At 43.4% G+C, this 24,247-nt stretch overlaps 1 protein-coding gene across 1 annotated transcript; it reads right to left on the bottom strand.

Annotated features, from left to right (window-relative positions):
* Positions 1–510: 510 nt before the first annotated feature.
* LOC125746761 (substance-P receptor-like) lies at positions 511–14,464 on the bottom strand. Its single transcript, XM_049021144.1, has 5 exons — positions 13,744–14,464; positions 7,837–8,031; positions 2,521–2,671; positions 1,504–1,700; positions 511–1,237 (listed from the first exon to the last, which is right to left on the bottom strand). Exons 1-5 carry the CDS (start codon positions 14,121–14,123, stop codon positions 955–957), a joined length of 1,206 nt encoding a protein of 401 aa, XP_048877101.1. The 5' UTR covers positions 14,124–14,464; the 3' UTR covers positions 511–954.
* Between the last annotated feature and the right edge of the window lie 9,783 nt (positions 14,465–24,247).

The raw sequence follows: 24,247 nt of genomic DNA, 5'->3' as shown, positions 1-24,247 counted from the left end.
TGTAACTCCTCCCACTTTTGTCTGCCCCCCCCCCCCCCCACTCGCAAATCACGGGCAGCAAACTATTGTTGTTTTAAGGCGTTGCCAGGGACTCGGGCTCTAAACAGAGCTGGCATTTTCCGAAGCAGCGCTTTGCTTCCTTGCCTGCTGCTCTCAGACGGCCTTTGAGTTAATACACAGGACCATGTGCTTCTGGCCCTGGGACCATCCATCTTGTGGCCTTGGTGAGGTCCACTCCCCGGTGTTCCTATTTAGCTTACGCTTGGGTTTGACAAGATTTTGCTTCCCCAGTATTGATTACCACCTCCAGGAATGAGTAATGTCCATTAGCAGAAGCATTAATTAATCTGGCAGCTCGCTTGCCTCCTCTGTAGACTTTTGCCAATCTGTGCGTTAGAGGAAATGCATTATCAGAGTAATGTGGGTATTTGAGAGCAGGGAATCACTACAGAGCTACAGCTAATCGCATCATCTGTATTTAAACTCTCACTGGGTTCTGTCTGGAACCTACCCCCCCCCCACCCCCCCGCCGGTCATGGTTAGCCTTGGGGACATAGAAGTGTCAGATCCAATCGGCTGCATCAAGTTGAAAACCTTTCTGATGGACCTTGAAGAAAACCGAGTGCATTCAGCTCAGACACAGATCAGCACTGTTCTCAGGTTGAGTAGATGGTCATTATAGAGATGGGAGAAGGTCTGGTGCCAAAGGACACTTCAAAGTCTGGCTCTTCTTGCTTCCAAAGGTTATGAGGCAGAGGAGCAGCTCGGCGATGTTTTGGGGATGCCGCTGCCTTCGGGTTTGTATGTATCTTGAGTGGACTGTCGGGGTCCAGGTCCATGTCGAGTATGTTTGCTTCCAGAACTTTCCGTGGACATGCTTGTTATCAAAGGAGGAGCAGGGTAACTGACGGAAGCACCGGTGTCTCCACAGCAGGTCAGACCCATCGCGGCACATCAGGCCAGATTGCTGAAGGACCCGGAGGGGACCTTGGAGATGCAGTGCGAGGAGGAGCCGTTGGAGGATGGGCAGCAGTGGTTGGCTTCCCCTGGCGACACCAGCTCCAGCTCCTCCCCCGCATGCTGCAGCACTGTGGACACGGTGGCCTCCATGCGGCTCACCTTATACACGCTAGTCTGGGTGTGCAGGTACCGCGTGGACTTGAGCTCCAGGCCCTCGTATGAGCCGTCAGACACGAAAGGACACCAGCAGAAGACCCTCTTGAATCCTGCGCGAAACCTGTGGAAGGGGGAAGGTACTGATGGGAGGCGTGGGGGTCGCTTACGTGCTATTATTAGTTTTTATTTCTTTTAATTCTGATCATTACTCTCAAGGTACAGATGAATACTTTTCCAGGATGATTTTGACCTTCTGGGATGTGAGCCAGGAATGTTGAAGGTAATAAGTCACTGTCTTTCATCAGGACCTGCTGCCCATTCTCTCCCCAGCCAATAGACTGGGTAACAAACAGAGACCCCCCCCCCCCCCAACTACGGGCACCCTACCGGTCATTGAGGAAGCAGTAGATGATGGGGTTGTACATGGTGGAGCTCATGGCCAGCCACATGATTGCGAGGTAGACCTGCTGGATGAAGAGCTCCTCGAACAGGTGAGGGAAGAACTCATGCAGCAGGAAGTAGATGTGGTAGGGCAGCCAGCAGGTGGCGAAGGTGCACACGACGATAATCATCATCTTCACCACCTTGAGAAGACAGGGCAGGAGTGAAAGGAGGAAGGAAGGAAGAGCTTACATAAGTCACCAGGATCACAGTGGAGCTACGTTAGGGACAAAGAAACATTAATCTGTTTCTCAGCTTCCAAATCCTTATCCCATGCAGTGTCGGGGGGAGCATGGAGCTTAGTCCAGGATGCACAGGGCACAAGGCAGGGTCTCAGGCTGGATATGAGGGCCAAACCTTCACTGGGCACAAATACACTGTCAGCAATTTAGGGGCAGCAATCAACCTTCACGTCCTTGGACCTCAGGAGAAACCTGGAGGAGACCCATATGACAAAGGGAGAACATGCAAACTGCACACAGAACAGAGTGGAACTCGAACCCCCAGCCTTAGAGGACCATGGCAACAAGGCCACCTACTGAGCCACTCTGGATAGATAAAGAAAACATTTTAAACCTTCTCTCTAGTACTGGGAGGCTGAATGATCGAAATTTAAATGATCAAATGAATAATGAGAGCAGTTACAAGCTGCAGATGTTTGAAGAATATTATTATAAATTGGTTTATTAAGCAAAATTGTCAGCTTGTGTTGTTTTTTTGTGGGCCTGTTCTGGATAAATAAAACATTCTGAGTTAAGGCTTATTTAGAATTCAATCAATAGCAATTGAGGATGAAGAATTAAGATCACAGATGGAAGAAAAGCCAGTGATCATGGTAATCCCTCACGGCTGTGTTTGGGAACAGCTACTCAGTTCTGTGCAGGCGGCACCTAGCACTGTGTGTCCCTTTCCACCAGAGAGGAGGGGAGCCTCCTCGGCACAGGGCCAGTCCTGTCCACACACCTTGCGCTTGGCTGTCAGCTGCTCCTGGTATCGGTCAGACGAATCGCCCGGGATCTCACTGGCCCACAAGGTGAGGCCCACCACCAGGTAAGCGCAGCCCATCACCAGCAGGGGCAAGAAGTAGATAAGCACTGCCACACACACATAGTACCTAGAACAGAGGAGGGGCGGAGCAAGAGGAAAGGGGGCGGAGTACATGTGGAAGGGGGCGGGGTCCAAGAGGGAGGGCCAAGACAAGGGCGGAGATAGAAATAGGAAAACAGAGGTTTTTAATCATTATAACTATTACCATTATTATTTCTTAGATGAGACTTTTATGGTGATTGATGAAAATATCCACTCATATAGTTTGATATTTCACTGAAGAAACAATATGTAACAAACTGTGATCAGTATTAGCCCTCAAAATAATGGGTGTGTTCAACTTCATGCAGCCGCTTAAAGCAATGCATTCTGGTCCCGGCACAAAACGTCACCCTGCGTCACCATGTCACATGGTACAGAAACCTCACGAGAGCAACACGACTTAAGGCATTTCGTGCAGCACCTCTCAGCCGGCTGCACAAACTGGAACCGCCTCCGTGACGACACACCTTTGCCCTTATTGGCTAAAGATTGGCTGGAGATAGTCAGATGCATGACGTTTGTATCCCAGGAAATTCCGATGCGTTATCTGCTATTTCTCCCGAAAAGCACGTAAAGCAGTGAGAACTGCCTTTCAGTTAATTTACCTGGTAAAATAAAGTTTAAATAATACTGCCGCCCCTTTGCCGATTGGGGCAACAGGGATGCCAATCAAAACAAGATGTTATGGTTTTATTTTACGGCCCTAGGGTGACTTAATAGGCGAGTGATTCAGGAATCAGAAGGACCTGCTGGTTTTTAATTCCTAAAAAATTTTCAAGTTTGCAACCCTGGAGGTCATATTGCACGGATCATGAACCTGGCAGGGGGTGGGACTTGCTGCAGGTCTACTGAGCAGTAAGTGTACTGCTCAGCTGTTAAGGTTAACACCGTTAAGGTTAACACTGTTAAGGTTAACGTACATCATGTCCCGACTCCAAAGAGGCTCTGTCATGTCATGGTCTTATCAAAAGTCATGTCAAACTGTTGTTTTTTTGAGATGTTCTACCATGTGAATAAGCAAATCCTTGGCTTCCTTTTGGACTGGGGTAGTTAGGGCCCCTGCCCTCACACGCATATATATACGCATCATATCCATCAAGGTAGTCTGCCATTGCATGCTTACTAAACGAGGTCCAGCTTTATCTCAGCCTGCTGATCTTCCCTCAGTCTCATCCACCTGTTAAGTCTCCTGGCTTCTCTCACCTCGGAAGGCACAGTGACAGTGACTGTGACAGTAACAGTGACAGTGACAGTGACTGTGACAGTGACTGTGACAGTAACAGTGACAGTGACAGTGACTGTGACAGTGACTGTGACAGTAACAGTGACAGTGACAGTTTCCTGGGACGCCACGGCCAGGTCTGTTCTGGCTGAGTGAATGAAGATGTAAAGGAAGAAAGGGAACAGTGGTACTGCCTCCCCCGTCGCCTCCGGCTTTTGTCTGGGTTCCAAGGCTTATAGGTAGGCAGTGCATTTTAGTATATTATGTGACTGCGTCATGTGACGGGAGCATCCAGTGCTGTGTGTTTATCTGCTATTTTTCCCATAATTCCATCCATTTAAAACACAATGACTCCAAAGTTGCACTCTGAGAGTCTCAGAGTTCCAGACAATGAGAACAGAGGCCTAGCAGAGTGTCAACTTCTCACTGTAAAAACATTAGAGTAACAGTGTGTAGCTGTGAAGAGAGAGAGGGGGATTTGGGGGGGGGGGTCTGGTTAATGTTAAGGGTCTTTGGAATGGAAACGGGGTCGACGCACTGGATGCCTGGTGCTTCAGTCCATTAGCCCAGTACAGCACTAACGGGCTGCCCCCCCCCCCCCCACCCCAACGGCTCTGGCAGGGGCTATGATGCAGCCAGTGATCCCAGTCTGCCCACCAGAGACAGAACGTTAGTACATCCTGGAGAATGGCTTACAAAGACAGGAACCCAAAGTATAGCACTTATTTACAGGCATGTTATAACTCCTGAAACAAAGGAGTAGGTGAGGTGCCACAAGTTCTCCTGATCTCCTCCCGATCTGCCCGTTATCACTTCAGGTGTCTTAAAGGCGATTAGTAATACTAATGCATTCTAAGAAAGACATTATGATATTACTGGATGACAGTCTATATAAAAATGCTAACAGCAAATTTGCAGCCAAGAGTTTTCAGTCCCGAGAGACTAATTTAGCATGTTTTACAAAGCTCAGAAGCAGAAGTAGTGGATGTGTCCAGATGTTGCAGAATGTAGCAGAGTGTCTGAGTGATGGCGTCCTCCACAGATGGTCAGACTGATCTTTGAAAGCAGATAAGCGTACGTCAGGGTTCCTCAAACTACGGCATACCATCCAGGCATCATGTTGCAGTGTACGTTATTCTAAAAAGCGATGTAATTCCGGTATTTACCGGAATCTTACACGACATCCACTGAAAAGGACAAGCCAGCAGACCTTTTCTGAGAATGAAACATCTCAGATCTCCAAGCAGATCCAAACTCGCTGATGTACGCTTGCATCACCTATTCCGGCTGGCAGTGATACACATGGTACCTGACATCCATCATCTTCTCAGTCAGAATCAAGGCCAGAGCTGATAACGAAATAACGTTAGGTGAGTTCATGCTAATCGTGGTTAAAAATCAATATTTTCAATAATGCAAAATTTAGTCTTGTATTTAATTAAAAATAATACATTTGTAAACTATTGGTACTTCACAATTAACAAGTAGCAACATGCAGAACTACTACACATACATACAGTATAATGAAAAACAGTTACAATGGTTACAACGAATTTCTCTACTTTTCACCCACAGTCCACCCCCCAGAAAGTCAGCACGGCAGTGCCCTGGCCCCCTGGGGAAAAAGTTTGAGAACCCCTGGCCTACATCTTTTTGATAATGACGATAATGATATTTTATTTCTGTATATGGTTCTCTCTTCCTAATCTCATCTTGCTGTACTGTGGGAGACACACAGACACAGGTGGGAGAGCTTGGGGCCCAAGCACAGGGTCGGTTATTTATCCAGCACCCTGGAGCAGCTTTCAGGGATGATGTACCAGCTTTCTCAAGGGCCCCAGAGTCATACGATTATAGCAGCAGCCTTCTAGTCACCGAGCCAACAGAGTTGGTATCAGATCTTCTTGCGTCATCCCTACAGAAATCCTGCGCTCAGGGAGTGTTTTTCCACCATGAGTTCCGTTTCCACCCCGTATCTGTGAAGTTTCATCCATTCTTGGGAACTTGGAATCATAACATGCACAAAAGTTTAATTCATTTGTTTTTTTTTCCCTCAGTTTGAAATAACACAACTTAATTTCACTTGCACACATTTCACGACCACAAAGAGCTCTGTCTTCTGGAACTATAGCTTGTGGTTAACTAGTAAATGAGTTTCAGGATCAGTTAACTTGAGTGGTCTCTTAATTAATCCCTTATATTCATTTAGCTTTTTTTTTTTTTTTTGTAAAACAGGTGTCTGAAGCAGCATTTTCTTTCTGTTACCATGGTTTCAGGTTCCCAAACCGCATCTCCAAGGGGGTGATTACGAAGTGAACAGGGCCGCTCCTGTCATCCCCCAGTCGATAGCAGACACATTACCGTAACATTAAGCCGTTTAACAGGCAGACATAATGACTAAATAAGTTTCTCTACTGCTGGTCACGCATCTGGGCAGAAGACATCAGGGATGGACAAAACGCTACCCCTAATATCCACATTTCACATTTATCTGACTGGCACCGAAGGGGCTGAGGAATAGCAAAGGCGCGTTGAATACTAACACTGTCAGGACACCTGGAGACAAGTACCGTTTACACACTGCGGTGTCTAGACCAGTGAGTAACCGCTACGCTTTTATATAGTGACACGCTGAGCTGTTTGCAACGATCACAATCCAGACGGTGCTATTATGTAAAACAAATCACAGATTTCATACAAAACCTCAGCTTTTTGACAAGATCGGGGTAGAGAATGTACCTGTTTATTATTGAATGAACTTGGATTCGGAATGTTCACATTCCTTTTAAGATGTTCAGAGCGTGTTTGGTTCCTTATGAGCTATGAAGAAAAGTCTGCATATGAACCATGTTCAAACTAAAGAGGAATTAAAGGCTTGAAAGCTGAATCAAAGTATACAATCCAAAAGAGCCCATTACCTGTTTGTTTGTTGGTTTGTTTTGGTTTTTTTCCGTTTCACCAAAGCTATGTTTTATTTTCGAAGCTCATCTGCTTGTAGATTTGTTGTGCTTACAGCCCTGATCTTCATTATTACTGGTTCTGTTTGGAGCGGATTGTACAGACCTGTGCATTTGTAAAAGCTGCACTGCTCTTCCTGTAGGGCTTTTTAGGCAAACCTCTTCCACTTCACTGCAGCCCTGTAATAAGCACTGGCTAACGACAATCTGCGCGTGAATTTTCATCCATTATGGCTGCATTTCAGAAAGCAGCTTTTGGTTTGATGTCCCAATGGTCCAGGTTCACTGAAAACATTATACCTGGTACGTCATCTCTAGTGTGAGCTAGTCGGCATATATGCATGTACAAATAATGCTGCTTACTGTCTTTATGTGCTATAGTGTCCACTGCTCATCTGCAAAAGTCCAAAGCTGTAGCACTGTGGCCTCCTGGTGTGTATCAGGGATGGGGGGGGGGTCCTCATGTTCCCCCACATACAGTTAACAGAACTACTGTCCTTAAATTTCCCAGACTTTGTGACTCTGTGGATGCATGCCTTGTGATACACTGACATCTCGTTCAGGATGTCCCCCTGCCCGGTGCAACATGAGGCTGCAGTCTCACTCAGACCCCGTGTTTGATTAATGTTTCTGGAAGATGGAGGGAAATTTGATAGATAGATAGATAGATAGATAGACAGATAGATAGACAGATAGATAGAGACAGAGTTATAGATAGATAGATAGAGACAGAGTTATAGATAGATAGATAGATAGATAGATAGAGACAGAGTTTAGATAGATAGATAGATAGATAGATAGAGACAGAGTTTAGATAGATAGATAGATAGATAGATAGAGACAGAGTTTAGATAGATAGATAGATAGATAGATAGATAGATAGATAGATAGAGACAGAGTTTAGATAGATAGATAGATAGATAGATAGATAGATAGATAGATAGATAGATAGATAGATAGATAGATAGATAGAGAGAGAGAGAGAGTTAAAATTCATTCAGAGAAACTCACATCTTCTTGAAGTTCCAGACTGTGTACTCGGGCCAGTCGATGTAGCAGACGATGCGTCCGGGCAGCTGGGCTGTGCTGGAGTAATAGTACTGGGGAAAGGCCAGGAGCAGCGCCAGCAGCCAGATCACTGCCACCACCAGCTTGGTCTCCGTGGCTGAGAGCCGCTGCTGAAGGGGGTGGATGATTGCAGTGTACCTGTGAGGGGAGGGGGGCGGAATGTCGGAAGTATTATAATATTCCTGCATGCTAATCGTCCTCTGAAATGCACGGCACCTGACACAGACAAGTACAATAAACAAGGTCATGGGTATATAGGCTGAGCAGAGACGAGGGGTATTACACACGGTGAGATAAACCGGGCAGAATAAGGAAATAATGAATATAATGGTTATTATAATGAATGCGGCTTACAGGATTGTCTTTTATATGCTCACAGTGCAGTTATTGTGGCTGCATGGAATTTTATTTTAGCTGAGGCCACTATTTGGTCTGAGAGCAAAAATAACTATCAGACATGGAAGGAAAACGCTGCCCTGGTTTGTCTTATCCGCCCCCATATAAACGATAAGAGAAATGCATGTTTACAGAACTGGGCACGTTCGTTTCCTGCGGCTGCTCTTCTTGTGTGATTCGCTCCTTTGTCGGGCACATGGTGTGGAGAAGGGTGACAGCGAGGGTGACTGTTCACCAGGGAAGGGGCTCCATTCGGGTGCAGGAGGTGGGCCAGCAAGTCGCACTAAGCCTCTTCGCCGCTGTCGGGTGACTCCCTGCTTTGCGATGCGAGTAACGTCTCTTTAAAACAAACATCTCAGCTCAGGTGGCAGTGAGCCACGCTGGGATATGGATGCTTCTACACTACCAGTTTGACCAAACAGGACAGGACGGCTGATTCCCACTTTGATGGCTGACTTAAATCACAATCCAACCCTCCGGGTAAGTACCAGTTTCCAGTTTGTCACTTGAATGGGGTCTTGATTTTAATTACATGGCTACATAACATGGCTAAAGAACAGCAAGGGGATGCTACAGAGCAAAGAATGTTGGGATTCGTAGTCTTATAGATATAAGGCATAGTTATATGTTTTATATATACAGCTGCTCTATATTTTTAATCATCTGCATTTTTAAATCCTGGTTTAATCCTGGTTCTGCTGTCTGATGGCTATGCTAAGCAGCAGGTTATGTCCAGGCTCAAAATTTCTAAGACAGCAGTAAACAAGAACAAAGTGAAGCAGGAGACACTGGGAACGACCAGAATCCGTGGCTGAGAGGGCAGAAGTGACTTTATAATGGCAGAGATGACCGTTAACTTATCTGACAGTTTCTCATAAATCAGAGGATGACATCAAGTGACCTTCGAAAGGAATGGAAAACATTACATGCAGGTGTGAGGTGCCCTGCTGGGACAGTGTGTATCAGGCTCTGAGAAGCAGGACTGAAGTCCCATAAAGCAAGGAAGAAGCCCTTCATTAATGAAAAACAGGGAAGATTGAAGCTGTAGTGAAACAAGAAATTGTGCTATGGTTCATACATTTTTTTCCTGCAACTGTACATTACGGTGGGTGACTTTGACCATGAAAATGACCTAATCATGGACAGAGGTGCTGAAATGTACCCTGCTGGAGCCGGTAACTCACTGTCTGCGGCTGGAACACATTATCCGTTGCTGTGAGGCATGAGTGCATCCTCACATCCTAGGAGTCGCAGTAAATGAAGCATCTTTACACAGAGTATCAGGGAGCTCTACAGCCGTCAGCTAAGGAACACTACAGAATTCGCCTCAGTGCCCGTAACTCTGTATTTGTGGACGTAAACACAGGCAGAGTGACGCGGAGAGTGTATACTGATGGGTGAGTCATTGGGGCTCACAGACATCCATCTGTTACATACATGTAGGATCAATGACCCACTTTGTGGAAAAAAAATCCAGAGAGCCACTGGGAATGAACATACACTACGCACACACTACGGTAAGCAGCCCAGATCAGCAACTTGACCTAACACAATGTTCTATTACAATGGACAATTCTTCTCAGAACAAGAGGTCCTTGTGTGTGACTTTTGCAGCTACAGCTTCAGAACCTCAGCATTGGTCCTGGTTCTCGTCCCACCTCTCCTTGTTTTAATCTTTTCGGCTTTTCTAGGTTCCTTTCCCCCTGCTCACACGATCCCTCTCTGTCTCGGGATGCATCGCCCTCGTATCCCGGCTCTGTCGACGTAACAGTATTAACCATTTACACTTCGACACCCACTCATAGGAAGACGGCCGACGTGCTCGTCTCACACAGACGGAGAACGAGCAAACAAACAAACACATTCGTGCTCCACGCATCCCGTCTGTCCGTCTTCATCTTGTCCATTTCCGGTGTCCTGTTCCTTTTACATCATTATTACTGTATCACATAGCAGGTGTCTTTATCCTTAGAAACTTGCACCCATTTGTACATCTTGATGGTTTGAAGCAGATTGTACCTCCTGGGTATAGAAAACATTCCTGTGGTAATTGCTGCCCACTAAACTGTCATCCTTATGAATTTCTGATTGCTTATTGGCAGTTTCTTGGCTGAGCCATTTAACCCTATTGATCTTTCTGGGCCTTATGGGCTTGAAGTCACATTTAGGTGGCGGGCAGAGGTGGAAAGTTCAGGTCCAGAAATCCAGACCAAGGTTTTGTTCCAACCAGCCCGTTCACCACGCTGTGACTGTGAACAAAATCTTGGTCTGGATTTGTACTTTCTGGACCAGAACCTTCCACCTCTGCTGGCCCTTTTCCACCTGCTTAAATCCAGGGGCCACTGAGGATCCTGAACTACGGAGAGCTTTGCCTCCCTTTCTGACACCCCAAGAGGAGGCGAACTGCTCAATCCTCAGGCACTGACGATATGACAAAATAAAATTATCTGAAGCCATTTTCCTTCTATTTAATCAAGGGGGAAAATGAATACGAATCATACACTTAATAGCATGTATTAGCAAAATGAAGATTCACAGTCTACTCAGGGTGGGATTTCTACATGCTGGTCTTACCACCCCCACTGCTTCCCCTTGGCTTATACAGACACTGAATTATAACTAGTATAGTACGCTGTGGTGCCTGGTAATCCGTGTGTATATATTATTGACTAGCCGATTGATTGATTCCTTCATTTAAGGTTATTTTGAAACACGCTTAAGTTTATCGCTAAAACAGCTGACAGCTATGTATAGTTATATGTTGGCTATGGCTATTACATATAGTTTCTGGAAAAATCCATTTCTAATCTGCTTCATGAGCTTGGGGGTTGTTTTATGACTGTTTAAAAATTAAGTGGGTGGATGTCACGTGACCCCTGATGTGACCCGGTGACCGTGCGGTCGATGGCTTATGGACAGGAAGGCCATCTTCTCATGCCTCTGTGTCTCCTCCTGTTCAGCTAGAACAGCTGTGCCTGCCCCCCCCAGGAGTACACTCTGGGTACACGTGTTGCACGGCGCTCGTCCGCACTGGGTGTGAAGGTGAGACTCGGAGAGCGAGATGGGAGCTGGTGGCAGAGACGAGGCAGGAACTGCACGGCTGTAGAGCAGGGCTGCAGCATGCACCACCTCTGCAGTGCACTGCAACATGGGGCAGGTGTCGCATTTTTGCATTTCTCCAGAACGGAACGTAACCATGAATTTCCCCTAATCACTTATTGCAGAGATTCTGGAATCTAACCTAGAATGCATAAGCCAAGAGGCGGGGAACGTCTGAAATCACACGGCACACAGACCCAATCAGACATCAAGGGAAATTCAAAGACAGCAATCTTCCTAGACCACATGACTTTGGACCGGTGGAGGCGACCAGAGTACCAGGAGGAAATCTGTGTGGACTCTGGGAGACACACACACACACACACACACACACACACACACGTTTGTATTCATATCTTTGTGAGGACCATCCATATATTTCTATGGGAAAAACACAAATCCAGTAAATGATAACCTTAACCCCTACCCAGCCCTAACCTTAACCATACAGTAACCAAACAAAATACTAGGCTTTAGAATTTTTAGTTCTTTGATTGCATTCACATATTTTCATGAACAATATGTGAATGAGGGGACCGAAAAAATTTCCGCACAAGGTAAAAATATGTTTTATATATATGCGACCACAGACACAGTGCTGGGGCAAAAATCAAGCATGAGTCACTGCTCTGCTTGGCAGGACATACCAGGTATTTATGGATCTAAATGTCTTATTCTTGGCTGAAATTCCAGCAGGGTGTCTGTAATTCCCCTTGTAAGTAACGCTGATCATTTGAGCTGACGGATACAGCTCAGATTGGCCCAAACCAGCGGCGACCAACTGATTCGCTTTATTGTATGATTTCACGAGGGGTTTTAAACAGAATTGCTTTACGACAGCCTGTAGAAATCCATTGGACATGAAATCGTCAGTGACTGTTTTGCTTCTTAATGCCTTTTTCTGTGGAATCCAAATTAATTTGTTGTCACTATGATTAATAATTTAACATAATGATAACTCTGTCACGGGTAATCAGGCATTAATAAAACAAGTTGCTTGTTGACATATTATCTTATATTGTTCCTAGTCCTTAATGTCTTATACAAATTACTGAATCTCGACATCATCTGATTCATTCTCTTCTGCAGTTTATATAATTAATGAATGATTCCAGCGCTGCAAGCCAGCACTAACATTTTCAGGGTGTGCGGATTTTTTTCAGACGTAGACGGGTCTGTAGACAGAAATCTCACATACGGTATGTTCTTAAAGTTAAAATGCTACAGTTTGTTATTGTCTTTGCATGAAAGCATAATTATCTTGCGTACAAAAATTAGCATCCTAATAGGCTCCATTTACATAATATGTTAGAATTTTAATAATTCCAATCCAGAGGAAGTACTGCGCGTATATTTTATTCCATCTGAGATCCTAATCATTCTTCACTGAGCTTTTGATTGAATTCTGGGCAAAGCTGGCATGCTTTCGCTTTTCTGATTTGCGCGTGACAAGCTCGTGCCTGTATTGATAAAAAGATAAAGGTGCCAACATTTAATTAATGGATTAATTCATTTGCCACGCACGAAACGAATGAAGTGTTTATCACAGTGGCTCGCTATTAAATCATGGTGTGAGTAATTCATAATTACTTAATAGTTTCAAAGCGCCTGAACAATTAAATGAACAATTGATTTATTAAGTTTAATGACGTGTGCCGTTTGCTTAAGACAATCATGCAAACTGATTTTTTTAATAACTCGGACCCACTTTGAGTTATTTGGCGAGGTCTTACCTTCGCGAATATTTGCGGTTTGGTCTTTTAACAAACCTGTCAAAACTAATGAATTAAAATGGATGTTTTGGACGAAATCCAGTAACATAGAGTATGCAGCCATTTCTACGGCCAAGGTCTAATACATCAAATGCACACCGTGTTTGTGTCAAATCATAAACGGAGATTATATCTGTAGTGGTAAAGTAGCCTTGAACGTAAACGTAGCCAACGCCGAATGCGATAAGCTTTCGTAAATAACTCCTGGAGGCACAATAAAATTGTGAATAGAAAAAGAAAGGAATAGTTCTTTTTGCAATAAACTACGATTGTGGCCATTTGTCAAATAGCCTATACTATCATTGCTACTTATTGCGACTTGTTGGTACGGCTGATATTTTTGAACTATTTTGCCCATTATTCTAATGAAGAAAAATCAGAACAGAAAGGCAACACTAAGCAAAGGTCATGCATTAAATATTAAGAACCATAAACATAAATTAGTATGCGTTAACTTAAAAAAGCTAATAACGGGGACCCTTATGTGTAGAATATAAATATCCCGTCAGATGAGAAAAAGAAGCAATGGCGGAATTAAAAGGAGCAGATCGCGATTCCTACGAACGCATTTCAAACTGCCTACCGGTCCAGGGCGATCGCAGTCATGGAGTAAATGCCAGCGAAGACCGCAGCAATGGGGAAGAAGTTGTGGAAACGGCAGTACACCAGTCCGAAGTACCACTCGTTGTGCACGGCGTAGGTGAAGTTGATCACGGTATTGAAGGCGGACATGGATGCCTCTGCAAAAGCCAGGTTCACTAGGAAATAGTTGGTCACAGTTCTCATTCGTTTGTGCGCCAGGATGATCCATATAACTACTGTATTACCCACCACAGACACGACCACTATAGTGCTGTATGCGATCCCCCACAGCACTATCCTCCAAACCGGCTGCACAAACTGATTGGAATAAGTGTCATTGAATTGCGAATTGTCCGTCGCGTTGGTATTCGAATAGTCCATAGCTGTAAATGGATCTCCTGTTTATTACTCAGATATTATTTTCTCATTCGGATATATCCTACACTTCATTTAGTTAGAAAAAAATGCTTGAGCGCTGTTTTTACGTACCTATATGCAGTCTACATTTTTATTCTAGTGGGAAAAGTATTCATATTCTGGAGAAAAACAAGATCTTGGAAAAGTTTCTGCTTTTTTTCAGAGCGAGCGTGGATGGTTCGCTATGCTGACGTCGCTCCTCGGTCGTCTGGACTGATTAGCGCATTTCAGGGACTTTGCGGCGCTTCTGGCTCATTCACTCCAGCGGGAGGGGAGGCTGAACTGCGCAAGGTCCCCGCGTCAGGCGCGCACATGCACCGAGGAAACGCGCAGACGGACCCTGTAAACGAGATATTAATTACGAAGGATGGAATAGAAAACCGAAAATGCGAAACTATTGGTTTATTACATTTTTAATCGACTTTTGCATTAAATGCATTACCTGGAGCTGGTCAGTAACTCATTTTAGCTGATTACAGAGCTTTTCTTTGCCAGAGGGCTATCTGCGGGTCCAGTGAGTGTATCTCGCTGAAAATGTTCCTTTTGCTAGCGGTAGATCCGGCTCTCCTTTGGGCTGATAACTTACCGTCTGCCAGCGCCTGTAAAATGGAGTGAGGGAGTTTTTAATTAAATGACTCGCATTATCGCACACTGTGCCAGTAAATACACTCACCTGAAAACCCCAATAAAAAGACATTTAATTCGTTGGGAATCACACCTTCAGCCCCGTTACTACGGCTGATCTATGTACTATAATGCTTCGTTTCGGAGATATTTTCTAAATTACACCGGCATGAAAGTCACGTTGCAAAGCAATGCAATGACATTTTCATAAGAAGATTGTCTGGGAAAATAGGAGAAAAAAAATATAAAACCAAATCTCGAGATGAGCTAAATGAACATAATTCTGGAAACGAAGATTTTGCACGCTCTCTAAAGCCTCAGGAAGGGTTAATGGGTATTTTGTTTGTTGCGATTTTAATTTTGCAGTTAATGAACACATTTACTACATCTGATTTATGTATAAATTACTTTTCGAAATAAAGCTGCTCAGTCCGTTCGAAAATGTAAACTTAAACAAGAGAAAATAGCGTTTTCCCGAGCCAAGCTTAGGCCTACATAATGGAAAGCAGAATGATTGGCTTCTAGTCAAATTGTAGCCACCTTCAAGTGAGCTGCTGTGTGCAGTGATTTCTAAATTATGGACTGTGCAAGTGGTTGGATAAGGAGGGGCTGAGTATAGCTTTTTTCCCATCGACGAAATGGCAAAAGTAATAACGAAGCTATTTATTATTTAAATTCCAAGTAGTCAATAATTTACACTTTCGTTTCTTTGATTACTATTTACTTCGGTGCGATTTTTACATCATTTACAACCTGTTTCCAAAAAAAGTTGGCACATTGTGAAAAAATGTAAATAAAAACAGAATTCAATGATTTAAAAATCATACAAACACATTTAATTGAAAATAGAAGAAAGACAAAATATCAGACGTTGAAATGTTATTATTTTATGACACATAAATGCTCAATTTGAATTTAATGCCAGTAACACGTTTAAAATAAGTTGGGACTGGGGCTTGTTTAGCACCATGCTGCATCACCTCTTCCTTTAACGACACTCTGTAAAAGTTTGGGAACCGAGGAGACCAGATGTTGGAGTTTGGAAAGTGAAATGTTGTCCCATTCTTACCTGATATAGGATTTCATTTGCTGAACAGTTCATGGTCTCCTTTGTCGTATTTTTCATTTCAGATATTTTCACTGGGTGACGGTTCTGTACTACAGGGAGACCAGTGTAGAACCAGGACTCTTCTGCTACTGGGCCTTGCTGCTGTAATACGCGTTTGGCATCATCTTGCCAGACCTTAAACCTTAAAAGGTCTTCTCTGAAAAAGACGTCTGGGTTGCAGCATGTGTTGCTCCAAAACCTGTATATATGGTTCAGCATTAATAGTGCCTTCAAAGATGTGCAAGCTACCCAAAGCATGGGCACTAATGCACCCCCACACCATCACAGATGCTGGTGTTTTGAACTGTCCGCTGATAACAAGCCGGATGGTCCCTCTCCTCTTCAGCCTAGAGGACCCGGCGTCCATGATTTCCAAAAAGAATTTGGAATTTTCTCAGACCACAGGGCAGTTTTCCAATTTGCCTCAGTCCATCTTAGATGAGTTGTGGCCCAGTGAAACTGGCTGCTGTTTCTGGATCATGTTCAGATATGATTTCTTCTTTGCATGTAGAGTTTCATCCTGCATTTGTGGATGCAGCTGATGAACTGAGTTCACAGACAATGGTTTTCAGAAGTGTTCCTGAGCCCATGCAGTGATCTCGACTATAGAATTGTGTCTGTTTTTAATGATGTTCTGCTTGAGGACCCGAAGATCACTGCTATCCAATACTGGTCTTTGGTCTTGTCTCTTGTGTAGAAAGATTTCTCCAGATTCTTTGAATCTTTTAATGTTATGTACAGTAGATGATTAAATCCCCAAATTCTTTGCAATATTACATTAAAGAACATTTTTCTTAAATTGTTGCACTATTTGCCCACACAGTCTTTCACAGAGTGATGAACCTCTCCCCATCTTCACTGTACAGAGTGATGAACGTCTCCCCATCTTCACTGCACAGAGAGATGAACCTCTCCCCATCTTCACTGCACAGAGTGATGAGCCTCTCCCCATCTTCACTGCACAGAGTGATGAGCCTCTCCCCATCTTCACTGCAGTTAGTTGGTTGTAATAATTGAGATTTCAGCTTCAGTGGTGGCCTTGAGTTTGCATTCGTTTACATTTGCTTTACAAGCCAAAGATACATTTGATCGATGATAACTTTCCTCACCCTAATGGAAAATACATGGGACATTCTGTGTTCTGACAGTGCACTTTATTACCAGTTCATGTACTGTACCTCCATTATAAGCCACTGCCTTTGTTTCTCTATATAACAGAGAGAGTTCTGCTCTCTTTCTGCTCCTGTGTATCGTATTTGAAATCCACGATGGCTCCTGTCACGCCTTCCTTGCAGCAGAACAGCAGAAATTACCTTCTGCTCCCAGGAACCATTCAGTCACTCCTGATTCGCCGCTTCACCCAGTCGGGACTCGGGACTGCGCTCCATTTCAAGCTCCTGCAGCTGCAGATCAGTGCCCTACTATGTTTTAAAGAACGAGGAACAGAAACACAGCAGGGACACATTAATTACGTGTTGAGGGAACAGCTTAGGAAACGATACGGAGTTTATAAACATTTTACTGTGTATTGACGCTGTGAGAGTGTTTAACTGGGTCTTCCTGTCAGCCTGGCCAATGCAGGGTACAGTATTGCCTCATAATGTCATGCCCTTTGTCACACTAGTTCATGCAGTAGCTGCAAAGCATTCTGGATATATCCTGGCTCAGCAAATGCTAAAGGACTGTCACTCTAGTTCAGGCAGCACAGTGGATAGCTTGCCACATGTAGGCATGACCTTGCGGAGCCAGGGGGAGCCGGAGTGTGATACACGAAAGCTGACGGGTCATCAGTGGCTTCAAATGTTTAAGGAAACAGTTCCTGGTTCACTGTTAGTCCATCTAGACCCACAAGATCAGTTTAGACAATATTGCGTATGTTGAAGAACATTTTTCTTAAATTGTTGCGCTATTTGCCCACGCAGTCTTTCACTGAGTGATGAACCTCTCCCCATCTTCACTGCACAGAGTGATGAACCTCTCCCCATCTTCACTGCACAGAGTGATGAACCTCTCCCCATCTTCACTGCACAAACACTCTACCTCTCTGGGAGGTTCTTTTTAAACCCAATCATCTTACTGACCTGATACCAAATAATATGTGTCTAAACTGACCTCGTAGGCCCACAAGATCAGTATAGACACGTACCTCCCAAAATGCTTTATGTGGACCGTACTTAAAAAAAACTTTAATGCTTGGTGTGTTTTCAAAATGGACAAGAAGACAATTCAGGGATGGTTCTTTAAGCACAATGTTGATTTTTTTTTCACTTTTTGAAAGCTTTTTAGTGTTGCAGCATAACAAAGAACAAGGCCGAGTATAGACTTTAATAATACTGACAGTACAATATAGTATGTAATTCTGTAATACTGCAACAATCTGAGCGTTCGACACAAGTGAGGCCTCCCTCTCACACCATAGTCCTGCTTCACTAATTTCATATAAATATGCTAGTTATTCATTTCCAAGCTCAACATTCTTCTAATATCAAAACATCCTCCCTGAAAAAAATCTCCCTCGGAGGAGAGACAAAAGGAAAGTGTTACTGTGAAGGTCTGCAGAGGAATGCTGCTGGTGCCTCCACATGCTAACCTCAGCCGGTTGCACTGGTAACAGGTATATGTTTGTAGGCTGGCGGTTGTACCAGTGACCGGCCCTATACTGATCTCCTGGTTATCTCATAGCGGTCAGGAGCACAGCTTACACTCCACTCTTTCTCTGTTGGATTGAAGTCAAGGAAAATATAGTGGAGATGAAGAAAATGCATGATATGTCAGAAGGAGTGAATCTGGCTTTGCTCAAATGTCTGGCTGATTCAGTTGTACCCTTGAGTGAGGTTTTTGACTTCTGTGTACAACGAAATTATTTTGCCTAAAATGCATTTTTTAAATGAAAATCGCTCAAGGTATTTCTGCAGCAATGGACTCTGATTGAGCTCAATGGACGCAAAGCATAGCACCTCTATCATATCTGTGGTCACCTGCCTACCTCTCTGCACATTTGTGTTCGAACATCTCGTAACTGAGATCATTTTCTCCCCCATCCAACCGTCAGATTGGCGTCTGCTGCAAGCAAGGAGGGTGGAGACTGGAGAAGGCGGACATCTTCACCCCTTCAAATCTCTATCCATCCAAAAGATATCCACCCTCAATCATTCCGGCGAGTGTGCCTTGAAAGGTTAGCAAATTAGTGAATGATATGCTTAATAATATGATTAATGGGCATAAAACTGTTTAGGTCCTGCTTGATCCTGAAGCCTCAGATGGATAATCGGAATCTGGGCTTGAAAATGCAAGAAGGATTGTGTTGTTTGCTGTGTTCACACATTTGTTTGTTTGTTTGGTCTCTGTCTGTGTGCTGAAATCAGTGTGTCTGCATACTTTAATATGGGTGAGTTACTGTCCCCATATATGAATGTATGTGTGTCTGTGAGCCCCAATGACTCACCCATCAGTATACACTCTCCGCGTCACTCTGCCTGTGTTTACGTCCACAAATACAGAGTTACGGGCGCTGAGGCGAATTCTGTAGTGTTCCTTAGCTGACGGCTGTAGAGCTCCCTGATACTCTGTGTAAAGATGCTTCATTTACTGCGACTCCTAGGATGTGAGGATGCACTCATGCCTCACAGCAACGGATAATGTGTTCCAGCCGCAGACAGTGAGTTACCGGCTCCAGCAGGGTACATTTCAGCACCTCTGTCCATGATTAGGTCATTTTTCATGGTCAAAGTCACCCACCGTAACAGATATAGAAGATGTAACTACAACACATAGACTATAAAGTTAATTTATTAATTTAGAAATCATTTCTTTAATTGGTAACTAAAGTAATGATAACTGTGTAGTTAAAATGTGAACGTATAGCCATTGTACTGTGGCTGTGTGGAGACTCGCTATTCATGATAGCAAATAATCAGTGTGAAACTAAAACACTTGCCGACCTAGTGTGAGTTTTTTTTATTATTATTTTCTGCTTCTTGTTAATCATTAACGAGCTGGCACTGGCACTGGCACTGGCACTGACTCAGGGACCGCAGTGGTATCTCCAGTGCAGCTGATGCTCAAATCAGGGCCTTATCATAACCAGTCACGCTCGCATCTTCTCTGAAATTTTGAGTGGTTGTTCTTTCAGGAGACTATCGCTTCCTGGGGGTGGGGTGGGGGTGGGGAGGGGGTTTCGGGTCACTGCGATCCAAACTGGATAAGCAGTGACTGACAAACCCTGAATGACTATCTACAAAGAACTCAAATTAACTGCCTATTTCTTCTGATTTTCTGTTTTTTTTTTTCTTATGAATTTTATCTGCAGAAATATATCACGTTTTTTCTTTTGCAAATTAGAAAGTACAGCAGCTTTAAATTATGCCTGGAAGCAGTGAGTTCAGAAATTAAAGAGTAACATGCAGTGTATTTAGGATCCAGTGGTCAGGAGTTTAAGCTGAACAAATTGCATTTAAACATGTGATCTGAAGAAATGAAGTAAAAAATTTAAATATTAATGCCATAAATTACAATGATTATATTCTAAGCTGAAAGGAATCATATGTCTTTGGCTTATTTAATTGTTTTTTTTTTTTGTGAAAATCCAGCAAGTCAGGCATCTCATATAAAAGCTGTTTGATATATTCAATTTAATGTCAGTTACTTCTTACTTTATATATATTCTCAGAAGAGAATACAAAATGGTATAATTGCAGAAGCATCATAATCTTATCTTCCCAACATTGTTCTTTTGTCTTTGAACTTTTCATTGTATTTCTGGCTTGTTATTTCTGAATAATTGTTTTGTTTTTTTGACATACTGGTGGGTTGGGGATAAGGCCGCCTCTAGTCAATTGCTGCCAAATGTTTTCCATTTATATGAAGTGAAATATACAATTTGGATTAACCGCTTACCATCTGTCATCTCAAAGTACCTCAGAGAAATATTATAAAAGATATAAACTAAACTGTATGGCTTAGTATGAATCCAGAGCTGCTTTTATGTTCTTCTTATTATATTCTTACAACACAGCTCGCATTTTGAAAGTTGGCTGTCACTTTTAATTTGCTGGATTCGCTCTAACAGTCTAGAACATCTATGTAAATAGTTTCATAAAAACAACAGGGTCTTCTGAGCAAGAGAGCGCTCCCTCTTTACTGATCTCCCTGACCGTGATGCCTATCAATCTTTATTTTGTTTGAGTGATGAGATAAGATCTTGCATTTTTTTAAAAAGACGTCAGTGGCGGTACTATGAATATTCAAAGGGTTTGTAATAAAAAGACAATGAAATGCAATCAGTGGGAAATTATTGCAAATAGATCTTATGTGAATCCAATTCTGTAGAGACCAAACTAACATGTCGCATTTCTCAGACGCTGAGAAACGTTTTAATGCCTGAATGTATTATGCAAATTCATGCTCGACTCATTTTTCTGAATCAACGGCACGCGTTTGACAGGCTGCTTTTCCAAATATTTCAATTTTGCTCACTCATCTCATTTGGGGGGGGGGGGGACACATTCGTACAAAGTACTTCATCAAAGACAACAGAGACGCAAAAGACGGGGAAAGGGGGCAGATTTGTATCATCAGAGGGATGCCGTGTTCCCGAGAGGAATGCCCGATTTAATTTGAATACAGTGATATAATCCCAAAGCACTGCGAGAGAGATTCTTCATTTGAATAGAATAAAACTTCAAGATTAATAAGGATAAATGTACCAATATGTATAAAATGTGTATAATCCCAAATCTGAGAGGGATACAGGTCGTAAATTGTTGGTTTTCTTGTAGGGACCTAATCTGTGTTCTGTGATACTTCTGTTTCCAAAGTGTCCCAATACTGACCATACACTATCCATACACTATCCATACACTATCCATACACTATCCATACACTATCCATACACTATCCATACACTAATAAAACCCTGAAAAGAACTAAATGGCATTAGGAATAAGATAAAATGTAGCGGTAACTCAGCCCAGTAATTCACTGATATCCAGTTGACTTGAGAATAATATCCTTCATTTGCTCTTCTACACTGTACTGTACACTGTCACATATTTTAGTTTTCTGCAGCTGTTTTTTAAGTAACATTTACAGCAGTAATTATGGTAAATAATTTCATTGGTACAACAGAATTACCCCACCTTGCTTCGGCTTCCACTTGTTCAGTCGTCCCTGTTTTAAACGCCCATCATCCAGCAAAGCACTCACCAATAGCGACATCATCCGTGCTTGTTGATTAAATAATGTTGCTTTTAATATTGCGGATGTTTCTTTCTTTTTTTGCTACAGTCCACTTTATTTATCAGACAGTTGCCATGTCAACATTTCATTGGCATGCGGAGTCGTTTTCGCACCCTTGGCTTTGTGGCAGTGACACCATTGCCTGCTTTGAGGCAGGGATGCTAAATAGTTCTCTCATCTCTAGGTGTCTGGCACTATTTGCATAAGCCTGTAAAAATAGCTGAACACATATATGTCTAATGGGTCACCAGTCGCTGCATACTCACTTATGCACAAAACTGTTTTTTGCATTTTTGCTTATTTTTTCTCGTATTCTATAGCTGATCTTTAACAGAACCCATTTTAAAAGATATCTGAGGCAGGTGGAGTCTCTAGGGAAAGGAGACGGTGTGCGAGAGCAGCTCAACCTTTAGTGTCGGAATAAAGTGGGGTTTCTCTGATGACTTCCCTTCATCGTCCTGAAACAGGGTCTCACCCACCTGAGGGGCAAAACAAAGGGAAGATGAAACAGAGGATGGAAGCAGACAGGCTGTAGATGAGGTAAGATGGGATGTGAGTGGAGGTTGGAGGCCGGGAAATGTGTCTTCAAAAGGTCTGTGTGCGATGGAATGATCTTGTTCCACAAATAACTGTGGGATTTTTCTCTACAGCTTTGTCTTTGTGGGGACCAATTCCGAGGAAGACAACATCCCAAAGGCTGCGATGGGTTGGTGACCCATCCTGGGTTGTTCCCTCCGGAATACGCTCCGGACCCCCCCGCCACCTAGAATAGGACAAGCGGTTTCAGAAGATGGATGGATGGACATCATCCCAAAGGTAATACCTCTCGTAAAATTGATGTTTTTGAGAATCTCGGGGTTCATGCCTTGCTGGCATCAGAAACAGGATTAGAAATCTGCAGGTGGGAAAATATGGCTCGTTGGAAAATGCTCTTGTATCGTCGTCAATTGAGGCTCCTACCTGAAGCCAATGGTATGGAAAGGGGAAATGCAGCTTCCTAGGAAGCAGACTTATTGCTCATGTGATTGGGGTTACCACTGCAATATTAATGTGCATGTTAGCGCAGCGTTCCCACACAGACGTCAATGTACGTGCCGTCAGATTTAATCTCCTCCCTTATTTCTTTGTCTGTGCCTCTCTTGGCGTCTGTTTGTGAATGTTTCATACCAGATGTACCTGGCGATGATTCTCCATCTTAACTTCAGCGTCTCCCCAATCTTCCAGCCTTCCGAAGAAATTTCAGCCCAGCAATTTTATGGGATGATACATTTTTCATCACGCAATATATAAAACTGAGTTTAACGCTGTTAAATTTACAATGAGTTGCTGTCTTTTGATGTCATTCTGCTTTTCTCTTTTCTGGAGCCGTAGGATGTCATTTGTCTCGTGTCTGTTTAACACGATTTCATGTAATTCGGCAGATGATGTTGTCTGTGGGGCAGGGCGGCTGTATAGGGCAACTGCCTTCATAAAATAATGAAAGATGTCCGTGTTTTTTCCCGCCACCCTGCCTCTAATCCTCTGTTTTCGTATTTCACCACTTAAACTTGCAGTCTGTTGTTGTGTGGAATCACATGTTTTGGGGAATGAGAGTGTGGGAACGGATAGTCTTTTGTACCACACACGCGCACACACACACACACACACACACGCACACACGCGCACACACACACACACACACACACACACACGCACACACACACACACACACACACACGCACACAATACTGTGCAGAAGCCTCAGACAGTCGAAAGAAATGTTTAAAGCTGTTGATCTGGGTAATTAGGGCACATTTGCTCAGAACAAAAATCACAGTTTAACCTTAGGACTGTGCAAATGAAGAGTAACACAGTAAAAACTAGTAAAAATGTCTTATTGATATCTAGTTGGATGGCTGGATGAACTCCGCTTCAACTCTCAAACCTCTCCTCATGGGCGTCCCAGCCATTCCATGCATTTGTGAAATTTCACCACTTAACTTAATTAGTTTAAAAAGTCAAGGAGATATTGATTAGCTATATGAGGTGGACTAGTGGCGGAGTCAAAAATACACGGGTGTGTTGTATTTCTGCTGGAAATTACGGGGTGCTTTTAGCAGAGGTTTTGAAATGGCTAAGC

This window comes from Brienomyrus brachyistius, chromosome 7 (assembly GCF_023856365.1).
Source record: "Brienomyrus brachyistius isolate T26 chromosome 7, BBRACH_0.4, whole genome shotgun sequence".
In the NCBI taxonomy this organism is placed as follows: Eukaryota; Metazoa; Chordata; class Actinopteri; order Osteoglossiformes; family Mormyridae; genus Brienomyrus; species Brienomyrus brachyistius.
Note: the sequence above shows the minus strand (reverse complement) of the source record. Positions and strands in the feature narration are given on the sequence as shown.